This window comes from Takifugu flavidus, chromosome 2, assembly GCF_003711565.1.
Source record: "Takifugu flavidus isolate HTHZ2018 chromosome 2, ASM371156v2, whole genome shotgun sequence".
In the NCBI taxonomy this organism is placed as follows: domain Eukaryota; kingdom Metazoa; phylum Chordata; class Actinopteri; order Tetraodontiformes; family Tetraodontidae; genus Takifugu; species Takifugu flavidus.
Window position 1 is genome coordinate 5,628,659 of NC_079521.1, and position 19,840 is coordinate 5,648,498.

The 19,840-nt window shown below is 46.7% G+C and overlaps 2 protein-coding genes across 6 annotated transcripts; one reads left to right on the forward strand and one right to left on the reverse strand.

The window, feature by feature from the left end:
* Positions 1-1,092: 1,092 nt before the first annotated feature.
* gnpnat1 (glucosamine-phosphate N-acetyltransferase 1) lies at positions 1,093-5,443 on the forward strand. 5 transcript variants are annotated; one of them, XM_057025234.1, is made up of 7 exons: positions 1,093-2,480; positions 2,949-3,017; positions 3,149-3,334; positions 3,495-3,557; positions 3,654-3,781; positions 4,304-4,365; positions 4,476-5,443. In XM_057025234.1, exons 3-7 carry the CDS (start codon positions 3,181-3,183, stop codon positions 4,621-4,623), a joined length of 555 nt encoding a protein of 184 aa, XP_056881214.1. In that variant the 5' UTR covers positions 1,093-2,480; positions 2,949-3,017; positions 3,149-3,180; the 3' UTR covers positions 4,624-5,443. The 5 variants fall into 5 exon arrangements, with proteins under 5 accessions (XP_056881214.1, XP_056881213.1, XP_056881216.1 ...); XM_057025233.1 differs by lacking the exon at positions 2,949-3,017 and having other exon boundaries at positions 1,105-2,480; XM_057025236.1 differs by lacking the exon at positions 2,949-3,017 and having other exon boundaries at positions 1,114-2,480; positions 3,226-3,334.
* On the reverse strand, positions 5,416-11,555 carry styx (serine/threonine/tyrosine interacting protein). Its single transcript, XM_057025225.1, has 11 exons — positions 11,338-11,555; positions 11,035-11,067; positions 8,228-8,281; positions 8,056-8,153; positions 7,916-7,976; positions 7,801-7,837; positions 7,672-7,711; positions 7,500-7,550; positions 7,258-7,330; positions 6,372-6,465; positions 5,416-5,951 (listed from the first exon to the last, which is right to left on the reverse strand). The coding sequence occupies exons 1-11, from the start codon at positions 11,497-11,499 to the stop codon at positions 5,878-5,880; spliced, it is 777 nt and encodes a 258-aa protein (XP_056881205.1). The 5' UTR covers positions 11,500-11,555; the 3' UTR covers positions 5,416-5,877.
* Positions 11,556-19,840: the final 8,285 nt, after the last annotated feature.

A 19,840-nucleotide genomic window follows, 5' to 3' on the forward strand; every position in this document is an offset into this window, starting at 1 on the left:
GGCGCTTTACATAATCCCAGGGCCTGACCCCCAACAAGCAACAGTGGCAAGGAAAGGCTCCCCTTTAACAGGAAGAAATCTTGAGCAGGACCAGGCTCATATAGTGGGACCCTCCTGCTGATGGCTGGCTGGGTAGAGAGAGAGAAGGGGGAGGACAGGTAGGAGAGAATAGGTAGAACATAGAAATACATTATATTCATTAAAATAAGCTGCCGGTAGAGTCAGGTTGGGTGGGTCAGTGGAGTCGGAGGTCAGCATACAGCTTACGAAGGCCGCGATACCTGTAGAATCTACAGTGTAGATGAATACAGAGGGGAGGGGGGCAGAAAAACTACACAAGAAATAACATCACTGGTCTACTTGGTGAGGAGGAGGAGAGATAATAGGTAGAACATACAGAAATACATTATATTAATTAAAATAAGCTACTGGTTGAGTTGAGTGGGTCAGCGGAGTCGGAGGTCAGTAGGTCAGCATGCAGCTCTGAAGGCGGCGATACCTGTAGGGGGAGGGAGAGAAGCAGAAAAACTACATGAGACGAGGAGGGGAGGGTGATCAAGAGCACCATATGTGGAAAGGGTTCTGCGTAGGACGCAAGAGCGTCCTTGTGGTCAGACAACGGTGACTGACCCGTCGCTGCCTTCTCACTCTTTAAGGTGAGATGCCAGTATGCAGCAGGCATAGCCGACATCATTCTGAAAGAGCCACTGAAACGTTTGACCCCAGTACTGGCCAAACTGCAGCTCAATTTTACTGGACAATGCGAGCCCTCGCCTCCTGGCTCACCATCTCGAGACACCTGGTCCAACCGATGACTTTACCTTTTTGCATATTTCTGGTTATAAAACGAAAAATATTTAATTTAAAAAAACAAAACAAAAAAACAGCACCTTTTGATTCAAGACGTTTAAAACAAAATTGTGACAAACTTACAATGGCTTAGTTCCATTTCCTTCAATGTCTTTTTTAGCCAACTGATCATGTAGCCCACTTCTCACAACTATGTCAGTGGGGCTCTGAATAAATTAATTTAGTTGGCAAATAAAATATGGGATAATATACCTTGTTTAATACCGTTGTCCTGGAACATAATGAATCAATTATTTATTTAAACATCAAATATTGTTCAACAAAACAATATCCTAATTGGGGGGGAAATTTTAAACTAAAGGCTAAAATAATCACTCAATCAACTTGATCACAAGAAAAATACAGGTTCAGCTTCAAAGAAAATACACTTCCAGAATAAATTAGATAACTTTTAGCCATGCATGTTCTCAAATTTTAACAACTAAAATTCTTCTTTTACATTATCTCACCCCAGTGGATTCACACCCAACACACAGCCGGCAAAAACAAAAGTAATAATTGAGGCCTGCTTGCGGAAAAATCCAGGCTACTCCAAACGATCCTCGAAATGTACAAAACTGTTTCCTCGGATTTAGTTCAGTCGCAAAGAGCGGCTGTTTACATGGCGGTACCGTTGTTCGATGTTCAGGGGCAGACGGACGATGGAGTCTCTCAGGCACTCAACGACTACCTCCAGACGGTTAGGAATCACACCATGGCAGTGGTACAGGCAAGTCTTTACGATCCTGTGTTGAAACGGCAAGGCACAGCCGATAATGACGCTTCCACTCGAAACGTGACCGCACAAAAACACAGGTGTAACCCCAATACTCACTTACAGAATGCCGAGGAGACAAATCTCTTTTTTTAATTATTATTACAGAAAGATATACTGATGCTACAGACAGTGACTCTTATGCTAATTGATCTTTCCACCTGCGCCATGCGTCTTCCCAACCCCTTTCTCGTTTATCTTCACTTATCCAAAAAACATCCACCTCAACCAATCGCGCATCAGTTCAACACTTCCTCAATAACCGTGATCCTGTTCGAAATAAAGTAAAATATATAACAAAACACCTGAGTGTCTTTTAAACATTCTAACTCATATTAAATTGTACGTTTTGTGTTTTTAAGTTTTAACCCAAGATAAAAATTGTTCTTAATAATAGAAATTTTAGCTGAGTAAACCAATACAGCACATAAGTCGCTTCTGTCAACTCTTTCATATTTCAGCTCAACCCAATTTAAGGTATCATAGAATCTCAATTTGGAATATAAATCTAGTTTTACATCTGGGTTAAACGATTACATATTTTGTGTTGTTTCCATTTTTGCCGGGTAGTGAGCGTGACAATAGTTGTACGAAATGTGGTACAATTGTGAGTGAGTGAACACGAAGATCTGACCGAAGCGCAGTCGTGGCACTCTGACGCCATCAGCCTGCGTCGCCCTCTGCCACGTCACGCTGACTGATCGTGGAAAAGCAAATATTAGCCGTGGACGCCCTCTCACGCCGAATGATGTAGCACAAGCCCAGGGAAAAGCAGTCTTACCGGCATCTACTGCGCGACTTATCGTTCCGGGAACTGAAGTAGACCGTCTCCACGCGTGTCTCTCCGTTTTTAATGGTGGGTAGGTGGAGGTATCCCGACTAACCGCGTAGCTTCTCGCTTCATAGAGCTTCGACAGGCGGGGACATGGCAGCGCCTGAACCGGTGAACTTTCCCCACTGTGGGACCAATCAAGTTTATAATATCGCCTCGTCTCGACGCAGACCAGCTACGATTACATCTTGGAAGACTTTAAGTCTTTGGAAATGTGCTTGTTAAACGGTCTGATTCATTAATCCAAAACCCGCGTAATTGATGTTGATTTACATTTAAATATTTAGCGTTTACACCTGGCCCTTTGTTACTATGTATGAGTCAAGTGTGGAATATTGACTACTGACAGGAATCCCGGAAATAGATCATTTCTGTGTGCCACCCAAAAGTTCAGAGGTGTTTTTTAGAAAGGGACATTGACTTATGGTTAAAAAGGAATAGAATCAGTAGTCTGGACTCCACCTTTCTGAACATTACTATTGTCCCCTTCAGGTGGACATCCTTGTCCGGCAGGATCTGGGTTGTCCAGGGTTATTGCACCTCTCTAGCCATTTTCTATTGGTAAAGTTGTGTTTGTCAAGTCAAAGTTCTGTGTTCACCTGCCAGGCAGTGACAACATCATTGGACTGTTGCAGCAGTTTAGAAAGGTTTTCTGCGTCATCCTGATCTTTTCATTTGTGTGGACTTACCAGTTTGGTTGCTGCTCTTGGACAGATATTGTAGAATGCTGTTGGACGAGACTCCACTTTTTGATCCCTCCCTGCTTCAGGATTTAGACTGGAGTAGCAGCACGGTATCCTTCTCTCCCCCTATCTCCCCCTCTTGTCCAGGAGAAGGCTTGGTGCTGCGGCCACTCTGCACGGCTGACTTCAACCGGGGTGAGTCCAACACTTTGGATAATACTACTTGGATTAAACTAAGGTATATACTCAGAAACCGGTAGATTGTTTGGGAAAGCATTTAGCCTCCTCTTAACTGGATGAGTCACAAGAGATGGATGACAATGACTCCTAGTTGTTTCCATGTTCTGTGTTCCAGGATTCTTCAAGGTTTTGGCTGAGCTCACTCAGACTGGTGATGTCACAGCAGAGCAGTTCCTAAGTCAGTCACACTGTACACACATTTTTAAAACTGTATCCTACATTTGGCAAAATAAATTGGCTCCATCTTACCTTTATCTTGTGTGTTGGCATCCAGAAAAGTTTGAGCACATGAAGAAAACTGGAGACTACTACATCATCGTGGTGGAAGACACAAATCTGGGAGAAATTGTTGCAACAGCCACCTTAATTACAGAGCATAAATATATCCACGCATGTGCAAAGGTAAATCCAACAGTCATTTAATAAAAGACGTGGAAGTACGTTGCAGGCAGCATTATGAGGATGCTTGGATGGTCATCTATCCTGACCGTGACGCTTGTGCCCTCAGCTTCAAAGAGTTTAGTTGAGTGTGATCAGAGGGCAGAGCTACACAGTTCAGATTTTCTACCTTCACAAAGTGCTTCAAATATAGTGCCTTACCTGAAAAATAACAACATATAATTCATAGCTAGTTAAGTGCTAAAGTAACAATTTGATATTTAGCCTCTAAAATATTTAGCTGACTGGCACCTGACTGACAAACATGTAGAGTTGTAGCATAGTCCAAGCTTCCTTTGTGAGCAGCAGGATGCAGAAGTCCAGCCCGAATGCTCCAAGAACCAGAGCAATACTGCACTTTCCTGAGAAAACAGAGCTAAATACTGGGATTATTTTAAGTGGGTCAAGATGAACTTGCACTAAAATCCAGTGTGATGGTGTTTAATGAGACCTGGGTGTCTGAAAGAAAGCCTGTTCTGTCTGCAGAGAGGCCGAGTGGAAGAAGTGGTAGTCAGCAATGTGTGCAGAGGGAAGCAGCTCGGCAAACTGTAAGCTCGCATACACGGGAGATTGATCTCCTTTTCGCGTGCACATAAAATATTTTCTTAAAGTTTGTGCTGTTAAATGAAGGTGTCGCTGTCTCTCACATCTCCCACAGGTTAGTTTCAACCTTGACTCTTCTCAGCAACAAGCTGAAGTGCTACAAAGTCACACTGGAATGTTCTTCCCAAAACACGGCTTTCTATCAAAAGTTTGGCTACAAGGCTTCAGCTGAAACCTACATGCAGTGTCGATTCTTTGACTGAGGACTCGACCACCATAAACCTGCTTTTTGGGGAGGTGGGGTGGAATAAGACTTCATGCTTAAGATGAACACTGAAGAACCTTAAGGGCAGCAAATATGAGAAGCCATCATCCTGCATCACAGAATCAGTAATACAGGCTACCTTGCCACACTGGAGCCCTGATATCGGCCTCAAGTCATCATGTGTTACTTCACTGATGGATAAGTGGCTGTTTTTTTTGTTTTTTTTTGACAAATATAGAAATTGAGTTTAGAGAAGAGATTGATCTATAAATCTGAGATACAGGTCTGTTCTTTTAGCACATCTTTATCAGCTGCTTCAGTCTTTAATTTGACCAGCGGGGAAACTCAAGCTGAATTATTCCATTTAGTTTTGTTGCTGCTGGAAGAGTTTGACTGTTAAAATATTTCTAGTATATTATGTTTCTACCATGTGACAATTTAGAAATTGCTAAAATATGCTCTGTATTTTAAAAAAAGTCCAGACTTTTGTAAACAAAAATGTTTTTTTTGCTTCAGAATGTTGTTACTCTGGATATGGGGATGATATTTATGTAATTTATTTGCATATGTAATGGCTATTAATAATTTCCTCTGCATTTGTGGTTATTGTGGTGTGAACGTCTGCCTGCTACTCTGCTACGAGTGTGAAATCGGAACACTTCGGGTTTGGAACTACACCGTCCTGACAGCAGTGACGAGTGGCCACACTTTCATGTCCATCTCCTTGACCTGATGGTTCGTTACCGTGGGAAAGATGTGCGGTAAAAGTGTCCTGAATAGAAAACCCCAGTTAAAGGAGTCAGACTTGTGTTTATTAAGCAGTGAGTTGTTATTTTTCCAGTTCTTTCACTCCCACATTAAGCTCCATATTAGTTCTATCGCTCCCAAGATAAAGGCGTTGCTTCTCCTCTTCCTTCATTACCTTCCCTTTTTCTAACTGCCTCTTTCTGGTCTTCTACACGTGTTCAAGTATTGGAAGAACATTATTGCAATACTGTCCCACTGAAAATGCAAAATGCTTAAATATTATAAAACTGCAAAAAATCTCCCCTCAGTGCATACAGCTCCAGAAAAAAAGTTCAGATTTGTTCCATCCCTATCAGTCCTCCATGTCTCAGACTAGAGTGGTCCTGCTGCAACCCCACCCCCACCCCATAGAAAAAGTTCAAATATTTACATTTTTAATCCCATTAAAAATGTAAAAAGAAAAGATCAGAGTGCACTACGCCACGCTGCTAAATATCAGCAAAGCTCATCTGTTGTGTGCCGCTGCGACCTGCATGGCTCCAAAGTCCTCATCCTCCTCCAGGCTCCTTTTACGGCTTCCTGGTATGGGAGAAATAAAGAGAAGGCATCCACGTCATTTAAACAGTCAGTCCTAACAAATCACACCTTTATCTGTGACAGTGAGATAATCTCAGAACAGGAACCACAAACCACTGGATTGAGTTCAGGCCCACTACGTTACCAGACCCAAGCCTCAACATAGAGAGGCCACCCTGCACACCACAACAATGGACTTGGAAAAGGGGGTCTGGACTTGAGGGACACCTTAATCACATCATTGAAATGTGTTGTGAAAAGAACAATTAAATTAAATGGGATTGGACACTTGTATGGTCCTGGGAGACACGTGCGATTAACGGAACCACGACGGTATTGGATAAACTCTGTTGGAATTGGAACATTTCACAAATGACTGATGCTAAAGTGGGTCAGAGCTGAAGAGGGGAGATCTACACAAACCTGCCACTCCGGCCTGCAGGGAGAAGGATCTGCCCAGCTGCATCGGCGACATCATTTTGATGGTCAATTTGGCCAAGTATATCGCTTCATATTCCTTCAAAAACAGAGAAAATACCATAAAGAACAGAAATGCTGTCGTGAGAAAGCCTGTGTTAAACTTAAAGGAATGTTCACAATCCAAATTAATGATGGTTTTGTTTGTAACAATCAAAGCTAGAAGATGGACACGACACCAGATAGACCCGAATGTCGAAGCCCACGGTCACACCGTGAATCGCTCGTGAGACTGAAACCAGAGTTTTAAGGCCAAAGCTCGGGAAAACTGGAGCTCCAACCAGTGAGGTGGTCGGTTCAAGCGCCACAGAGAGCCGAAGAACCACAGCAGCTGTGATGACCAGCTGTGCTGCTGATGCTCCAGAGATCAGATAAAAACCTCCCAGGGTCATGTGAAATCAGCTGCTGCTGCTCTGACCTGTCGGCTGAACAGACCTTGACCTCTGAAGTCATGCCGATGGTGACGAGTGGAACACACTACAACTGTGTTGCTTTCATGGACCTTCAGGATATTCAAATGGCCAAAACCCACCATTAACACTTCTCACCGTCAACAGCAGGTTTCTGTGTTATTCTATCCTAAGACTGACTGAAATTATCAACAGATCTTGTAGAACACAAAGCAACCCCCCCCCCCCCCCCAAGAAGAACACCTGATAAACTCAGTCTAAAGAAAAGAGTCACAATGTTTGAGTTGATAAAAGAAAAAAGTTTCATAAATCTACTGCTTTGTTGTCCAGATCAGGCCTATAAAGACACATGTGCTCCTCTAAAGTCAGTGTGTTGCTGCTAGATCAGGTGTTTTTGCACCATCACTCATCTGCCTACTTGCCTGTAGTTGGTGCACAAAGCCCACATTGGGATTGATGCAGAACCTTCTTTCCTGGACATGGTTGAAAGCCTCCCTGTAGAGTTGAGTGTGTTGTTAATGTGGAAGAAAAAAAACACTTCTCACTGCAACAAACAGTTCCGGTAGAATGAAAGAGGCACACCTGTCTGCTCATTCTTACAATACATTTGAACACAATTTCTAATGTAGATAAGAAAAAAACAAACCAAGCACTCAAACCTCACCTGTACTTCATCCCAAATGTTTCCATAAGGTACGCAATCACTAAGGCAGCACTGAAGCACATTTAAAAAGGGTTAAAGAAAGGTTTATATTCCTCCCACGGCTTTATTCTCATTAATCGTTCAGGGACGTTATTAGACCAAATGTAATAAATACCCACAAAAACACACCAACCTTCTTGATATCCCTGCATTACCATGAACTAGTACCTTTCCTACAAAACAAGAGAAAATGTTGCTTATTATTTTACACATGTTGCCAACTGGACTTTGTGATTGACCACTGGACTGCTGCAAGCCTCACCTCCGGTTGCTAAGCAGCTATCAATAAATTCTTTAGTCTGTGGGCAGAAGAATACAACAGGAAGTGAATTCTGCAACATTCCAGTGTAGATGATGAAGGAAAGGTTGGAACTCACAGTTGGAAAAAAACGGATGATGTTTTCCACTGGATTGTCAGCAATATCCAACACAAGATATCTGCAAAGATTCAAACCTTCTCAGCCCAGGAGGCTGTAACATTGTTCACACAAGGAACCAGGAGCATTGCCGTTCTTACCGAAATGTATGAGGGAAATTAGGCTTGATAAAATTGGCCTCGATGTCTTGGCGGACACACACAATGTGTGTTACACCCTGTGTCTCCAGAATTGGCAGCTAGATGAAGATAAAGAACACAAATGAACCTCGGGACATTGTTGAAGTGCTGTTAAAAGCTGTGAAGAGTTTACCTTGCTTTTCATTGCAGAAGAGTAGGGACCTAAAAACAGACCTGGTAATATCTCCTGGAAATGAAATGATATTCTCAGGCTCCACAAATAAATGTCTCTCTCAGGTAATGGAATGTTGAAAATCAAAGCATTTTATTTGCAAGTTGATCTTTTTTTCCAACCACCTCAAATGGTGCTATCCCAGGCGGCAGCCAGTAGTAGCAGCTCCCTACACCTAATTGTTCTTTTTAAAATTTTCTTAGTGCTTGCTACACTTGTTTACATACTTTGCTCTTTGGTAGTTACGTTCTTTCTTTCCTTTTACAACTGGAGTATTCAGACACCATGTTTTGGAGGCTCGAATACTTTTTGCTCTGTTTTGTGGTGCTTGGATTATTCGCGGCCCCCATCAGCTGTGCCGAGAAGCGGACTGGTATTGTTTACACACGAGACCAGCTGATGGCTCTAAGACCACCATCCTTCGTGGTCGGAGAGAAGCCCCAAATCCCGAAGGAGCTGAAGAGGAAACGACGAGGGAGCAAAGCTGGAGTTAAACAGAGGATAAAGAGGCGACGTTTTAAACCCTGCGTCCCCGCGGTCATAACGGGGAATGTCAGGTCGCTGGCAAATAAGATGGACGAGCTGGAGGCGCTCACACGGATACAGCGGGAGTACAGAGAGGCCAGTATCATGTTTTTCACAGAGACATGGCTCCACGGACTGATACCGGACTCTAATGTGATGATCGCTGGTTTCAGCACTGTGTGAGTGGAACGAGACACCACCGCAGCCGGTAAGAAGAAAGGAGGGGGACTTGCCGTGTTCATTAGCAACAGGTGGTGCAACCCGGAGTATATTCACGTCAAGGAGCGCGTGTGCAGTCCCGACGTGGAACTTATTGCTATCGGACTCCGTCCATACTATTTGCCACGGGAGTTTACTAATGTCATCGCCATCACCGTTTATATTCCTCCGACCGGTAAAGCGAACACGGCCTGTGACGTTATTCACTCTGTCACGGCTGACCTGCAGACTAAACATCCCGGAGCCTTTATTCTCATCACAGGAGACTTCAATCATGCCTCCCTTAAGTCCACTCTCCACAGTGATGGAATGTAGGGAGCCTGAATACCACAGTGCCTGAACACCACAGTGCGGGTCATGTTCTTTGACTTCTCTTCTGCCTTCAACACCATCCAACCAAGACTGCTGAGGGCTAAGTTGGAGAACATGCAGATGGATGCTCCCCTTGTTTCTTGGATCGAGGACTCCCTGACAGGTCGAACAGTTTGTGAGAATGCGGAGCTGTATGTCCAACCCCCTGATGAGCAACACAGGGGCTCCACAAGGAACTGTGCTGTCCCCCTTTCTGTTCACCACCTACACAGCTGACTTCCAGTACCACTCTGAGACATGTCACCTCCAGAAGTACCCGGACGACACAGCCATAGTCGGCTGAGTGAGAATGGACAAGAGGATGAATACAGGGACCTTGTGGAGAGTTTTGTTAGGTGGCGCAGGGAGAACCTTCTGCAGCTCAACGTGACCAAGACGAAGGAGATGGTGTTGGATTTCAGTAAAAGCAAGTCCCCACCCTCCCCAGTCTGCATTAGTGGAAAAGATGTGGAAATAGTCCCATCTTACAAGTTCCTGGGTGTTCAGCTGGACAATAAACTGGAGTGGTCCACAAACACCGATGCTGTTTACAAGAAGGCCATGGGCACGTTCTACTTCCTCAGGAGACTCAGGTCCTTCAGTGTTTGCAGCAGGATGCTCCACATGTTCTGTCAGTCTGTCATGGCTAGTACCATCTTCTTTGCTGTAGTGTGCTGGGGAGCAAGCATTAAAGCTAAGGATGCCAACAGACTCAACAAACTCATTAAAAAGGCAGGGTCTGTTGTTGGCTGTAATCTTGCAAACTTGGACGAGGTGGTGAGGGACAGGATGGTGTTGAAAGTGCGGACAATCATGGACAGTCCCTCCCACCCACTCCATAACACAGTGGACAAACTGAGAAGCAGCTTCAGCAACAGACTCCTGCAGCCTCGCTGCTCGAAGGAACGGTACAGGAAGTCATTTATGCCGTCCGCCATCAGACTCTATAATTCATCCAATCCAATAATTGTTTACTGTTTATGTTGTAATTTTATTTCTATTGTATTCTATATTCATGCATATATGCTTATAATATATGCATATATACGTATAATATATATATATATATATAATATATATATATATATATATATATATATATATATATATATATATATATAACACTGTATATGCAGTATATATGCTTATAACATTCTAATCTTATTTGTATTTTATTTATTCTATTTCTATACTTTGTAAACACAAAACCTACACTACAGTTATATTAATTAATGTTTAGGCTGCTACTACAATTCAATTTCCCTATGGGGATGAGTAAAGTAAATCTTGAATCTCAAGGAGTTTTAAATAAATGTATTGTTAAAGCTGGATTTATGTGCATCTCTAGTCCACAGCTTACATGTGAAACCTGCACTGAGGTCAAGGTCTGCATGGTTAGATTTACATGAATTTGTTTCTTTAAGCACTCTCAAACTGGTCTATAGGCAGCAGGACATGAAGCTGATAAAAGTGCATAAAGCATAATTTGGACTTGAGATAGGAAGAACAGGGGCTGATAACAACACCGTTCCAGTAAGTTCTCCCAAATCTAACATAGAATTCAGTTTCTGTATTAGATCGTATACTTTTTGTTCACGTTTCAGGAAATGCAACTGGAGAGCAGACAGGGCAAAATATTAATTTGGATTTACCGATGACGACGTTCAACATACCTGCATTTCTCGTCTCATTGGATAAACCCAGTCCTGCAGAGTGAAACCAACCAAACATGAATCAACTTCACTTTCTTGACATTCAAGTAACTCGATTAATTTTCACCCTCAAACAAGGAGAGAAACAAGAACTGGATGGCTTTGGGTAAAATATGCAGGTAATGTTCGGGCTCGATCATCACAAGTAGTTTAGTTTCACGGATCAAACTTGAAATGCACAGTTTCTACCCGATGAGCAGTAAAAGCTGAGGGAGCTCAGATTAGCCTCACACACATCAGCTAACAGGCTGCTAACAGGCTCACCAGAAGCTCCTCTTTGGTCACGGGTAGAGACGGGAACTGTAGCTTGTTGTCCGCGTCCATTCTGCTCACGGCTCGGACCAACCGACCAGGCTCTGCCCTCGGTATCGGTGTTTCAGGAGGCTTAGCCGGAAAAACCACAGGATTTGTTTCGCGACTCCACATGCATGTCCGCCATGCTGTCTTCTGACAGAGGAGTCACGTGACCCGCATGACGGCTGGTATGTGGGCTGGTGAGGGGAAGAAATACGAGTCATTGCGCCATCTGGCGGCAGCCCTGGGAAGCGACCCCGTTCAGAAAACCAGTCAGTCCCCCCTCTCTCATGGATATCTATATCTCTCCTTAGTGTAAATATATATATGTATATGCTGTGGCGGACACATTTGGGTGTATCTCACACCCAGGTGATGCATGGGGTGATGGGCGTGGTTAGCCCTTGATTGGATGCACTGTTCAACGCGCCATTTAGTATTGTCTGCTGGATGCAGAATAAAGACGTCTAAACCACCTGCTCTGTCCGAGTCGTTCCTCGTCCTGCCACATTGGTGACCCCGTTTTGAACATGTTTGAGGCAGCAGACGATGGTATCTCCTCTTCGGCAATGTCGCCCCGACACACGCAGCCAGCCAGCGTCATCGCGTCCGTGAAGCTGCCCGACTTCTGGCAGAGCGACCCGGCCCCGTGGTTCCAGCATGTCGAAGCGCTTTTCCACCTGCGAGGAGTCACGAGGACGACTCCAGATATTATTTGGTGGTCGCGGCTCTGGACCAGCAATCCACTCGCCGCGTCATGCAACTGCTGCGGGACCCGCCACCGCGCGGCAAGTACGCAGCGATCAAAGAGCTCCTGCTCCGGAGGTACAGCCAGTCCGCCGCGGAAAGGGCGGACAAACTGCTTTCCCTGCCGGGTTTGGGCGATGGTTCGGCGGTGGACCTTATGGACAGCATGCTGTCATTGCTGGGCGCAGACGAAGGCGGGTTCCTTTTCCCGCACATTTTCCTGCGCCAACTTCCACATCCGGTCCGGGCGGCCTTGGCGAACTCCCCGAGTTTGGCTGCAGGTGATTTCCGTGGTTTGGCTGAGGAAGCGGATCGTGTGCTGCTGACTGCGAGGAGGACCTCCGTGCAGAGCGTGTTGGCTGATTCCCGGCTGCTGGTACCAGAGGACACAGACCAGGCGATGGTTGCTGGAGTTTCCTCCCGGAGGAGGAAGAGTGACCTGTGTTTCTTCCACCAGTGTTTTGGCCACAAGGCCCGGCGCTGCGTTCTTCCATGTGCGTTCGAGACGCAGGGAAACGCCAGGGCCGGCGCTCAGTAGCAGCTGTGGGCGCTGGTGAACAGGAGGAGCTGCTGTTCGTCAAAGACTCCCTGTCAGGCCGGCGGTTCCTGGTGGATTCTGGTTCCCATAAGAGCCTCCTCCCTCCAGGCAGCGCAGACCTGTCATCCTCGGGCGCAGGCCCCCAACTGACTGCTGCTAATGGTTCCTCTATTGAGACATTTGGTACCAGGTCGGTGACTGTTTGTTTTTCTGGACGCAGGTTCACATGGGACTTTGTGTTAGCCTCCATTACTGTTCCCATCATAGGCGCAGATTTTCTGTGTTCTCATGGTCTGCTAGTGGATGTTGCTAACCGACGTCTAATCGATGCTGTGTCTTTTGCCACCTTTCCATGTCTGATGGGGGGACCTGGGCTGCTGGCACATGCCAGTTTTGCTGCGGCGGGCAATGTTTTTCAGCGGTTGCCGGGTGATTTTCCGTCGCTTACTACGCCCGCATTTTCCACGGCCGTCACGAAGCACGGGGTGGAGCACTTCATTCCCACCGCGGGTCCGCCCGTTTTTGCACGCGCTCGGCGACTCGACGCTGTGAAGTTGGCAACGGCTAGGGAGGAATTCGCCACAATGGAGCGTTTAGGGATTGTGCGGCGCTCTAACAGCCCATGGGCCTCTCCGCTCCATATGGTGCCCAAGGCGGATGGCACTTGGCGGCCCTGTGGCGATTTTCGTCGTCTTAACAACATCACAGCCCATGACCGTTACCCCATTCCGCACATACAGGATTTTTCCGTTCGCTTGGCAGGCACTACCATTTTCTCCAAGGTAGACTTGGTGCGGGGCTATCATCAGGTTCCGGTGCGTGCCGAGGATGTGCCCAAGACTGCCGTGATTACCCCGTTTGGGCTTTTCGAGTTCCTGCGCATGCCCTTTGGCCTGAAGGGGGCAGCACAGACCTTTCAGCGGCTAATGGACTCGGTATTGCGTGACCTCACCTTTGTGTTCGTCTACTTGGACGACATATTGGTAGCAAGTCCTTCGGCAGATGAGCACCTGACCCACCTTGGGCAGGTTTTTCAGCGACTGGCAGATCATGGCCTGATCGTAAACCCAGCGAAATGCCAGTTTGGTCTGCCAGTGATTGATTTCTTGGGCCACCGCATTTCTTCTGATGGTGCGGTTCCGTTGCCATCTAAGGTGCAAGTGGTGGCGGAATTTCCTCGTCCGGTCTCAGTTAAGGCTCTGCAGGAATTCTTGGGGATGGTGAATTTTTATAACCGTTTTCTCCCCAGGGCAGCCCACCTCCTGCAGCCACTGTATGAGGCCCTACGGATGAAGAGGGCTACTGATCAGGTCGACTGGACTACCGAGCGGGTCCGGGCGTTTGAGGGGGCCAAGTCTGCCTTAGCCAACGCCACACTGTTGGCCCATCCGGCACCTCGGGCGGACATCGCTTTGACAACTGACGCGTCAGATGTGGCCGTTGGGGCGGTGGTCGAACAGAGTGTGGGTGGTGCATGGCAGCCCCTCGCATTTTTCAGTCGCAAGCTACGGGACAATGAGCGGAAGTACAGCGTTTTTGACCGGGAGTTACTTGCATTGTACCTGGCTACGCGTCATTTTCGTTTTCTGCTCGAGGGCCGGTCTTTCACGGCTTATGTCGACCACAAACCTCTGACATTCGCTATGTCAAAGGTGTCGGAGCCTTGGTCTGCGCGTCAGCAGCGTCACCTGGCGGCAGTGTCGGAGTTCACGACTGACGTTCGGCTGGAAAAGCTAACCCGGTGGCCGATTGTCTGTCGCGGGTGTTGATTTGTCCTGTGCATTTAGGACTGGATTTCTCTGCCATGGTGGCTGACCAGTCTGGGGACCCGGAGATACGGGCTCTTGAGTCCACCGGTACAGGCTTGAAGCTGGAGAAAGCTGTAGTACAGGATGGCGGTCCTACCCTCCTTTGTGACGTTTCCACCGGTCGTCCCCGACCTGTGGTCCCGGTGGCCTGGCGCCACAGGGTTTTTGATATGGTCCATTCCCTCTCACACCCGGGGGTCCGCGCATCGGTGAAACTGGTGAGTGCCAAGTTTGTCTGGCCTGGCCTTCACAAAGAGGTCAGAGAATGGGCAGCAGCCTGTGTGGCATGTCAGCGTGCTAAGGTTCACCAGCACACCAAGGCACCCCTTGAACCATTCGCGATTCCAGCCAGACGGTTTGACCACGTGCATGTGGATCTGGTGGGACCCTTACCTCCATCCCACGGGTACACTCATCTGCTCACTATGGTGGATCGCACCACCAGGTGGCCGGAGGTGGTCCCTCTTTCCTCCACGACATCGGCAGACGTCGCTAGAGCATTTCTTTCGGCTTGGGTCGCACGTTTTGGCTCCCCTTCCGACATTACTTCTGACAGGGGACCTCAGTTTGTCTCGGAACTCTGGTCATCTATGGCTAGGTCATTGGGCACACAGGTTCACCGTACCACCGCGTACCACCCTCAGGCTAACGGGCTTTGTGAACGCTTTCACCGTTCACTCAAGGCAGCATTGCGTGCCGCGCTTTCGGATGACAGCTGGGTGGATCGTTTACCTTGGGTGATGCTCGGTTTGCGTTCAGCTCCTAAAGAGGATTTGGATGCTTCGCCTGCGGAATTGGTCTTGGGACAACCGCTTCGTGTTCCAGGGGAATTTCTGCCAGAGAGTGCGCCTCCTTGTAACTGTCCTGCCGGAAGTTACTTTTCAGCTGGGCCTGCTCTGGTTCCATCCCCTGTGCTCCACTGTTTCCCGCGGTCGTTTGTACCGACGGACTTAGCAACAGCTCGTTTTGTTTTTGTATGACATGACGCCCACCGGTCACCCCTTCCCCCTCCGTACGACGGCCCATTCCGGGTGCTCGAGACGGGGGCGAAGAGTTTCGTGCTCGATATGGGTGGTCGGTCGGAGCGGGTCACGTTGGATAGGCTGAAGCCGGCGCATTTGCTGGTTGGGCAGGATGTGTTGCCGGCTCAGGTCCCCCGTCGGGGCCGTCCTCCCAAGGTCCAGAATGTCCCGTCTGATGATCTTTGTTCTAATTTACAGCCTGCTGTGGACTTTGTTTTCTCCTGCCTGCGACTCATCTGCGTTCCCGGAAGAGGGGCGCCGCAGCTGTTATGGCAGGCTGATTAAACCCCCTGTCAGGGACTGAAATGTAAAATTGTTATTTTTCCTTTCCCTCTTTCCGCTGTTCTTCTCCCTTCTGGGTGTTTGGGGGGGGGCTGTGTGGCGGACACATTTGGGTGTATCTCACACCCAGGTGATGCATGGGGTGATGGGCGTGGTTAGCCCTTGATTGGATGCACTGTTCAACGCGCCATTTAGTATTGTCTGCTGGATGCAGAATAAAGACGTCTAAACCACCTGCTCTGTCCGAGTCGTTCCTCGTCCTGCCACAATGCCGTGCATTTCACACCTAGGCTTTCAGTAGTGCTCCGTCTGAATCAATCCAACCCTCAATAACTGTTTTATGGCTATAAAACTTCCACTGCGACACACATAAAAAAAAGCATCAAAACAACCTGATAAAATTGAAATATTATTGTGACAAGCTAGGTCTTTAGGTTGCGGAAGAACTCAGACACAGTCTTCTGCCTGCTTATTCTGCAGTTCTGCTGCAGAATAGAGTCACTTTATTAATCACTCAAGTGAAGACATGTGAACGAAGGGAGGTCTTCGATCACACACATAACCTAGCTTATGGTGTGCAAGTGCAAACAGTAATTAAAACAGTAATTAAATACATCAACAACCAGAACTCAATAAATAGAACACTAACATTGAAAGTTGCAAAAGATAACATTTACAACGAACAAAAACAGGGTTAACACCAACCTGAACCCACTGACACACTGCCACAAAGCATGCTGGGAAATCCCCACACTGACCCTCCCCAACACGGTAAATTATTTAGGAATATAGCAACATTTTAGTATAATAATCCGGACTTTTGATTTTACTCACGAAAAATCCTGATTATTTGTACACAAAATCCATCCTCCTTTCTTTCCTCAAGAAGATTTCAATTACTCTGTTACATCAAGAAGTCCTTTTCTATCGCCATCGAAGCTAATGCTGAAAGTCGAGCCTGCCCTGTCGTATTTCTGGCATACGTTTTAATTCGCTTTAGGGCTGAGAATGTCCGTTCAACAGAAGCAGTAGACACGAGGATGGTCACCGCCAAACACAGTCTATCAGTCTTTTTAAGGTTTCCCTATTTTTCTTCACCTTTTCGTTGCGGAGCTCCGTTTCCCTGCGCACTTGCTCGCTCAGCTGTAGATCCACTCTGGTTTCCCCAAAAGTTTTGGAAAGCACCGTTGCTTGTAAGTGCAGTGCTTTGATGCCTCGTTGCTGCCTTGGTTAGGCAAGTCAAATTTACAAATCCAGTGTGGCTCCAAACACCATGTCGATCAGTGGCAAATAACAAGCACTCCCAGCAATACAATTTGCAGCGTTCCTCGGAGCCTGTGAGCCAGGAGTACCGCTTGTAGTTAGTGGACTGAAAGTGGCAGACAAATCCTTTTCCCGGTTGCTACAGGCTTGCTAGCTTCGGAGTTGCCCGACCTTGCTTAACAATGTCCAGCTTTTCTTGAAAAGTCCATCTTGAAAATGGCTTTGACAGTAAATCTGTAACCAAATCCATTTCTTCTCCTACTTCAGCCATTGTGGGTTGACAAAACAGCTATTAAATCAACACAACAATATCTTTGCTTGTGCAGCTCGCTACAAATGCAGTTTGCTAGCTCTGGCTCGTACACTCTCTGACTATCCAATCAAAGCGTGTGAATACGCTGACGTTTCCTACGCCTGCTAGAAGGCCTTGGGGTCGCCAACTCAAAATCTGATTGGTTGAAGCAACAGTTTGATCGACATTTTGTCTATGTTACAGGGCCCGCAGAACTGATTGTGAAGGCCTCCAGGCAGATTTCTTTGACCCTGGCAACAAATAGTGGCTGCAATGTGATTGGTTAAATGCTTGAATATGAAAATACACGTCTGGAAGCAGCGCAACCAGGGGACTAGCAATGAAAGGAAGCGGACAGACCATTTGGAATTATTTAATACATATTCATGGACAAAATAATATTTTAATTATATTTTGAAAATATAATTAACATCAGTCTGTGATTCAGATATTTTTAGGCCAGCAGAGAAGGCCTTGCAGGCCCTGACGGCCCACCACTGATATATATATATATATATATATATATATATATATATATATGTATATAAGGAGATGCTCTGTCCCCCCTGCTGTTCTGCATAGGCCTAAACCCCTCAGCCAGATCATCATAAAGAGTGGTGATGGGTACCAGTTCTGAAGTGGAACAACCGTCAGCCACCTCCTCTACATGGATGACATCAAGCTGTATGCCAAGAACGAGCATGACATCGACTAATGGTAACCATGAGGAGACAGCTAGGAGGTAAGCCACAGCCAAATACCTGCAGAGGTTAAGACAGGTCCTGAAAAGTCAGCTGAATGGTAAGCACAAGATCCAGGCCATAAACACCTACGCCCTGCCAGTAATCAGATACCCTGCTGGCATAATACCCTGGCCACTGGAAGAGATACAAGCTACTAACATCAAGACACGGAAGCTCCTCACCATGCACGGAGGGTTTCACCCTAAGTCCAGCGTCCTGAGGCTGTACACGAAGAGAAAGGAAGGGGGCCGAGGACTAGTAAGTGTCCAAACTACTGTCCAGGAGGAAACAACAAGCCTCCAAGAATACATCAAGAAGATGGCCCCCACTGACCCACTGCTGAGTGAATGCCTCAGGCAACAAAAGCCCACCAAGGAGGAGGAACCTGAGGGGCTAACATGAAAGGACAAGCCCATGCATGGAATGTACCACCGACAAATTGGCACTAATCATGGCTGCACAAGAACAGGCTCTGAGCACCAGAGCAATAGAGGCCAGGCTCTACCATACCAGACAAGACCCCAGGTGCAGACTGTGTGGAGATGCTAGCAGGCAAGGCATACATGGAGCGGCATAACCAGGTGGCTGGCATAGTGTACAGGAAATTCTGCACTAAGTATGGACTGGAGGTCCCAGGGTCCAGGTGGGAGACACCTCCAAAAGTGGTGGAGAACAAGCAGGCAAAGATCCTGTGGGACTTCCAGATCCAGACTGACAAGATGATGGTGACCAACCAGCCTGACATAGTGATGGTGGATAAACACCAAAAGACAGTGGTGGTGATAGATGTAGCAATCCCGAGTGATAGCAACATCAGGAAGAAGGAACATGAGAAGCTGGAGAAGTACCAAGGGCTGAAGGAGGAGATAGAGAGAATGTGGGGCATGAAGGCAACAGTGGTCCTAGTGGTGATCGGGACACTAGGGGCAGTAACACCCAACCTGAGTAAATGGCTCCAACAGATACCAGGAACCACATCAGAGATCTCTGTCCAGAAGAGCGCAGTCCTAGGAACAGCTAAGATCCTACGCAGAACCCTCAGACTCCCAGGCGTCTGGTAGAGACCCAAGTCTGGTAAACCCAAGTCTAAAGGAAGGAGGCACCGCCCAGGAGGGCGAGGAAGAGATTTTATATATATATATATATCTTTTACAATCAAAATTGTTTCAGATGCTATATAAATAAAGATTGATTTGATTTGAGCACTTCACCTGCTTCTTGTGTTCCTTCTTCCTGATACATACATACATACATACACACACACACACACACACACACACACATACATACATACATACAACAAGGTCTGCGTCAGGGTTTGTGGAGCAGGGCAGAGAACATGTTACTGCATAGGCCGAAACCCCCTCAGCCAGATCATCACAAAGAGTGGTGATGGGTACCAGTTCCGAAGTGGAACAACCATCAGCCACCTCCTTTACATGGATGACATCAAGCTGTATGCCAAGAATGAGCATGACATTGACTCCCTGATTCACCTTACTAGGATCTATAACAAAGACATTGGGATGGCATTCAGACTAGATAAATGTGGACGGATGATATCTAGAAGAGGAAAGGTGTTCGCAACTGATGGGGTTGAACTACCTGAAAGGAACATTACAGATGTGCAGCACAGTTACAAATACCTGGGGATCCCGCAGACAAATGGTAACCATGAGGATGCAACTAGGAGGTCAGCCACAGTCAAAAACCTACAGAGGTTAAGGCAGGTCCTGAAATGTCAGCTGAATGGTAAGAATAAGATCCAGGCCATAAAC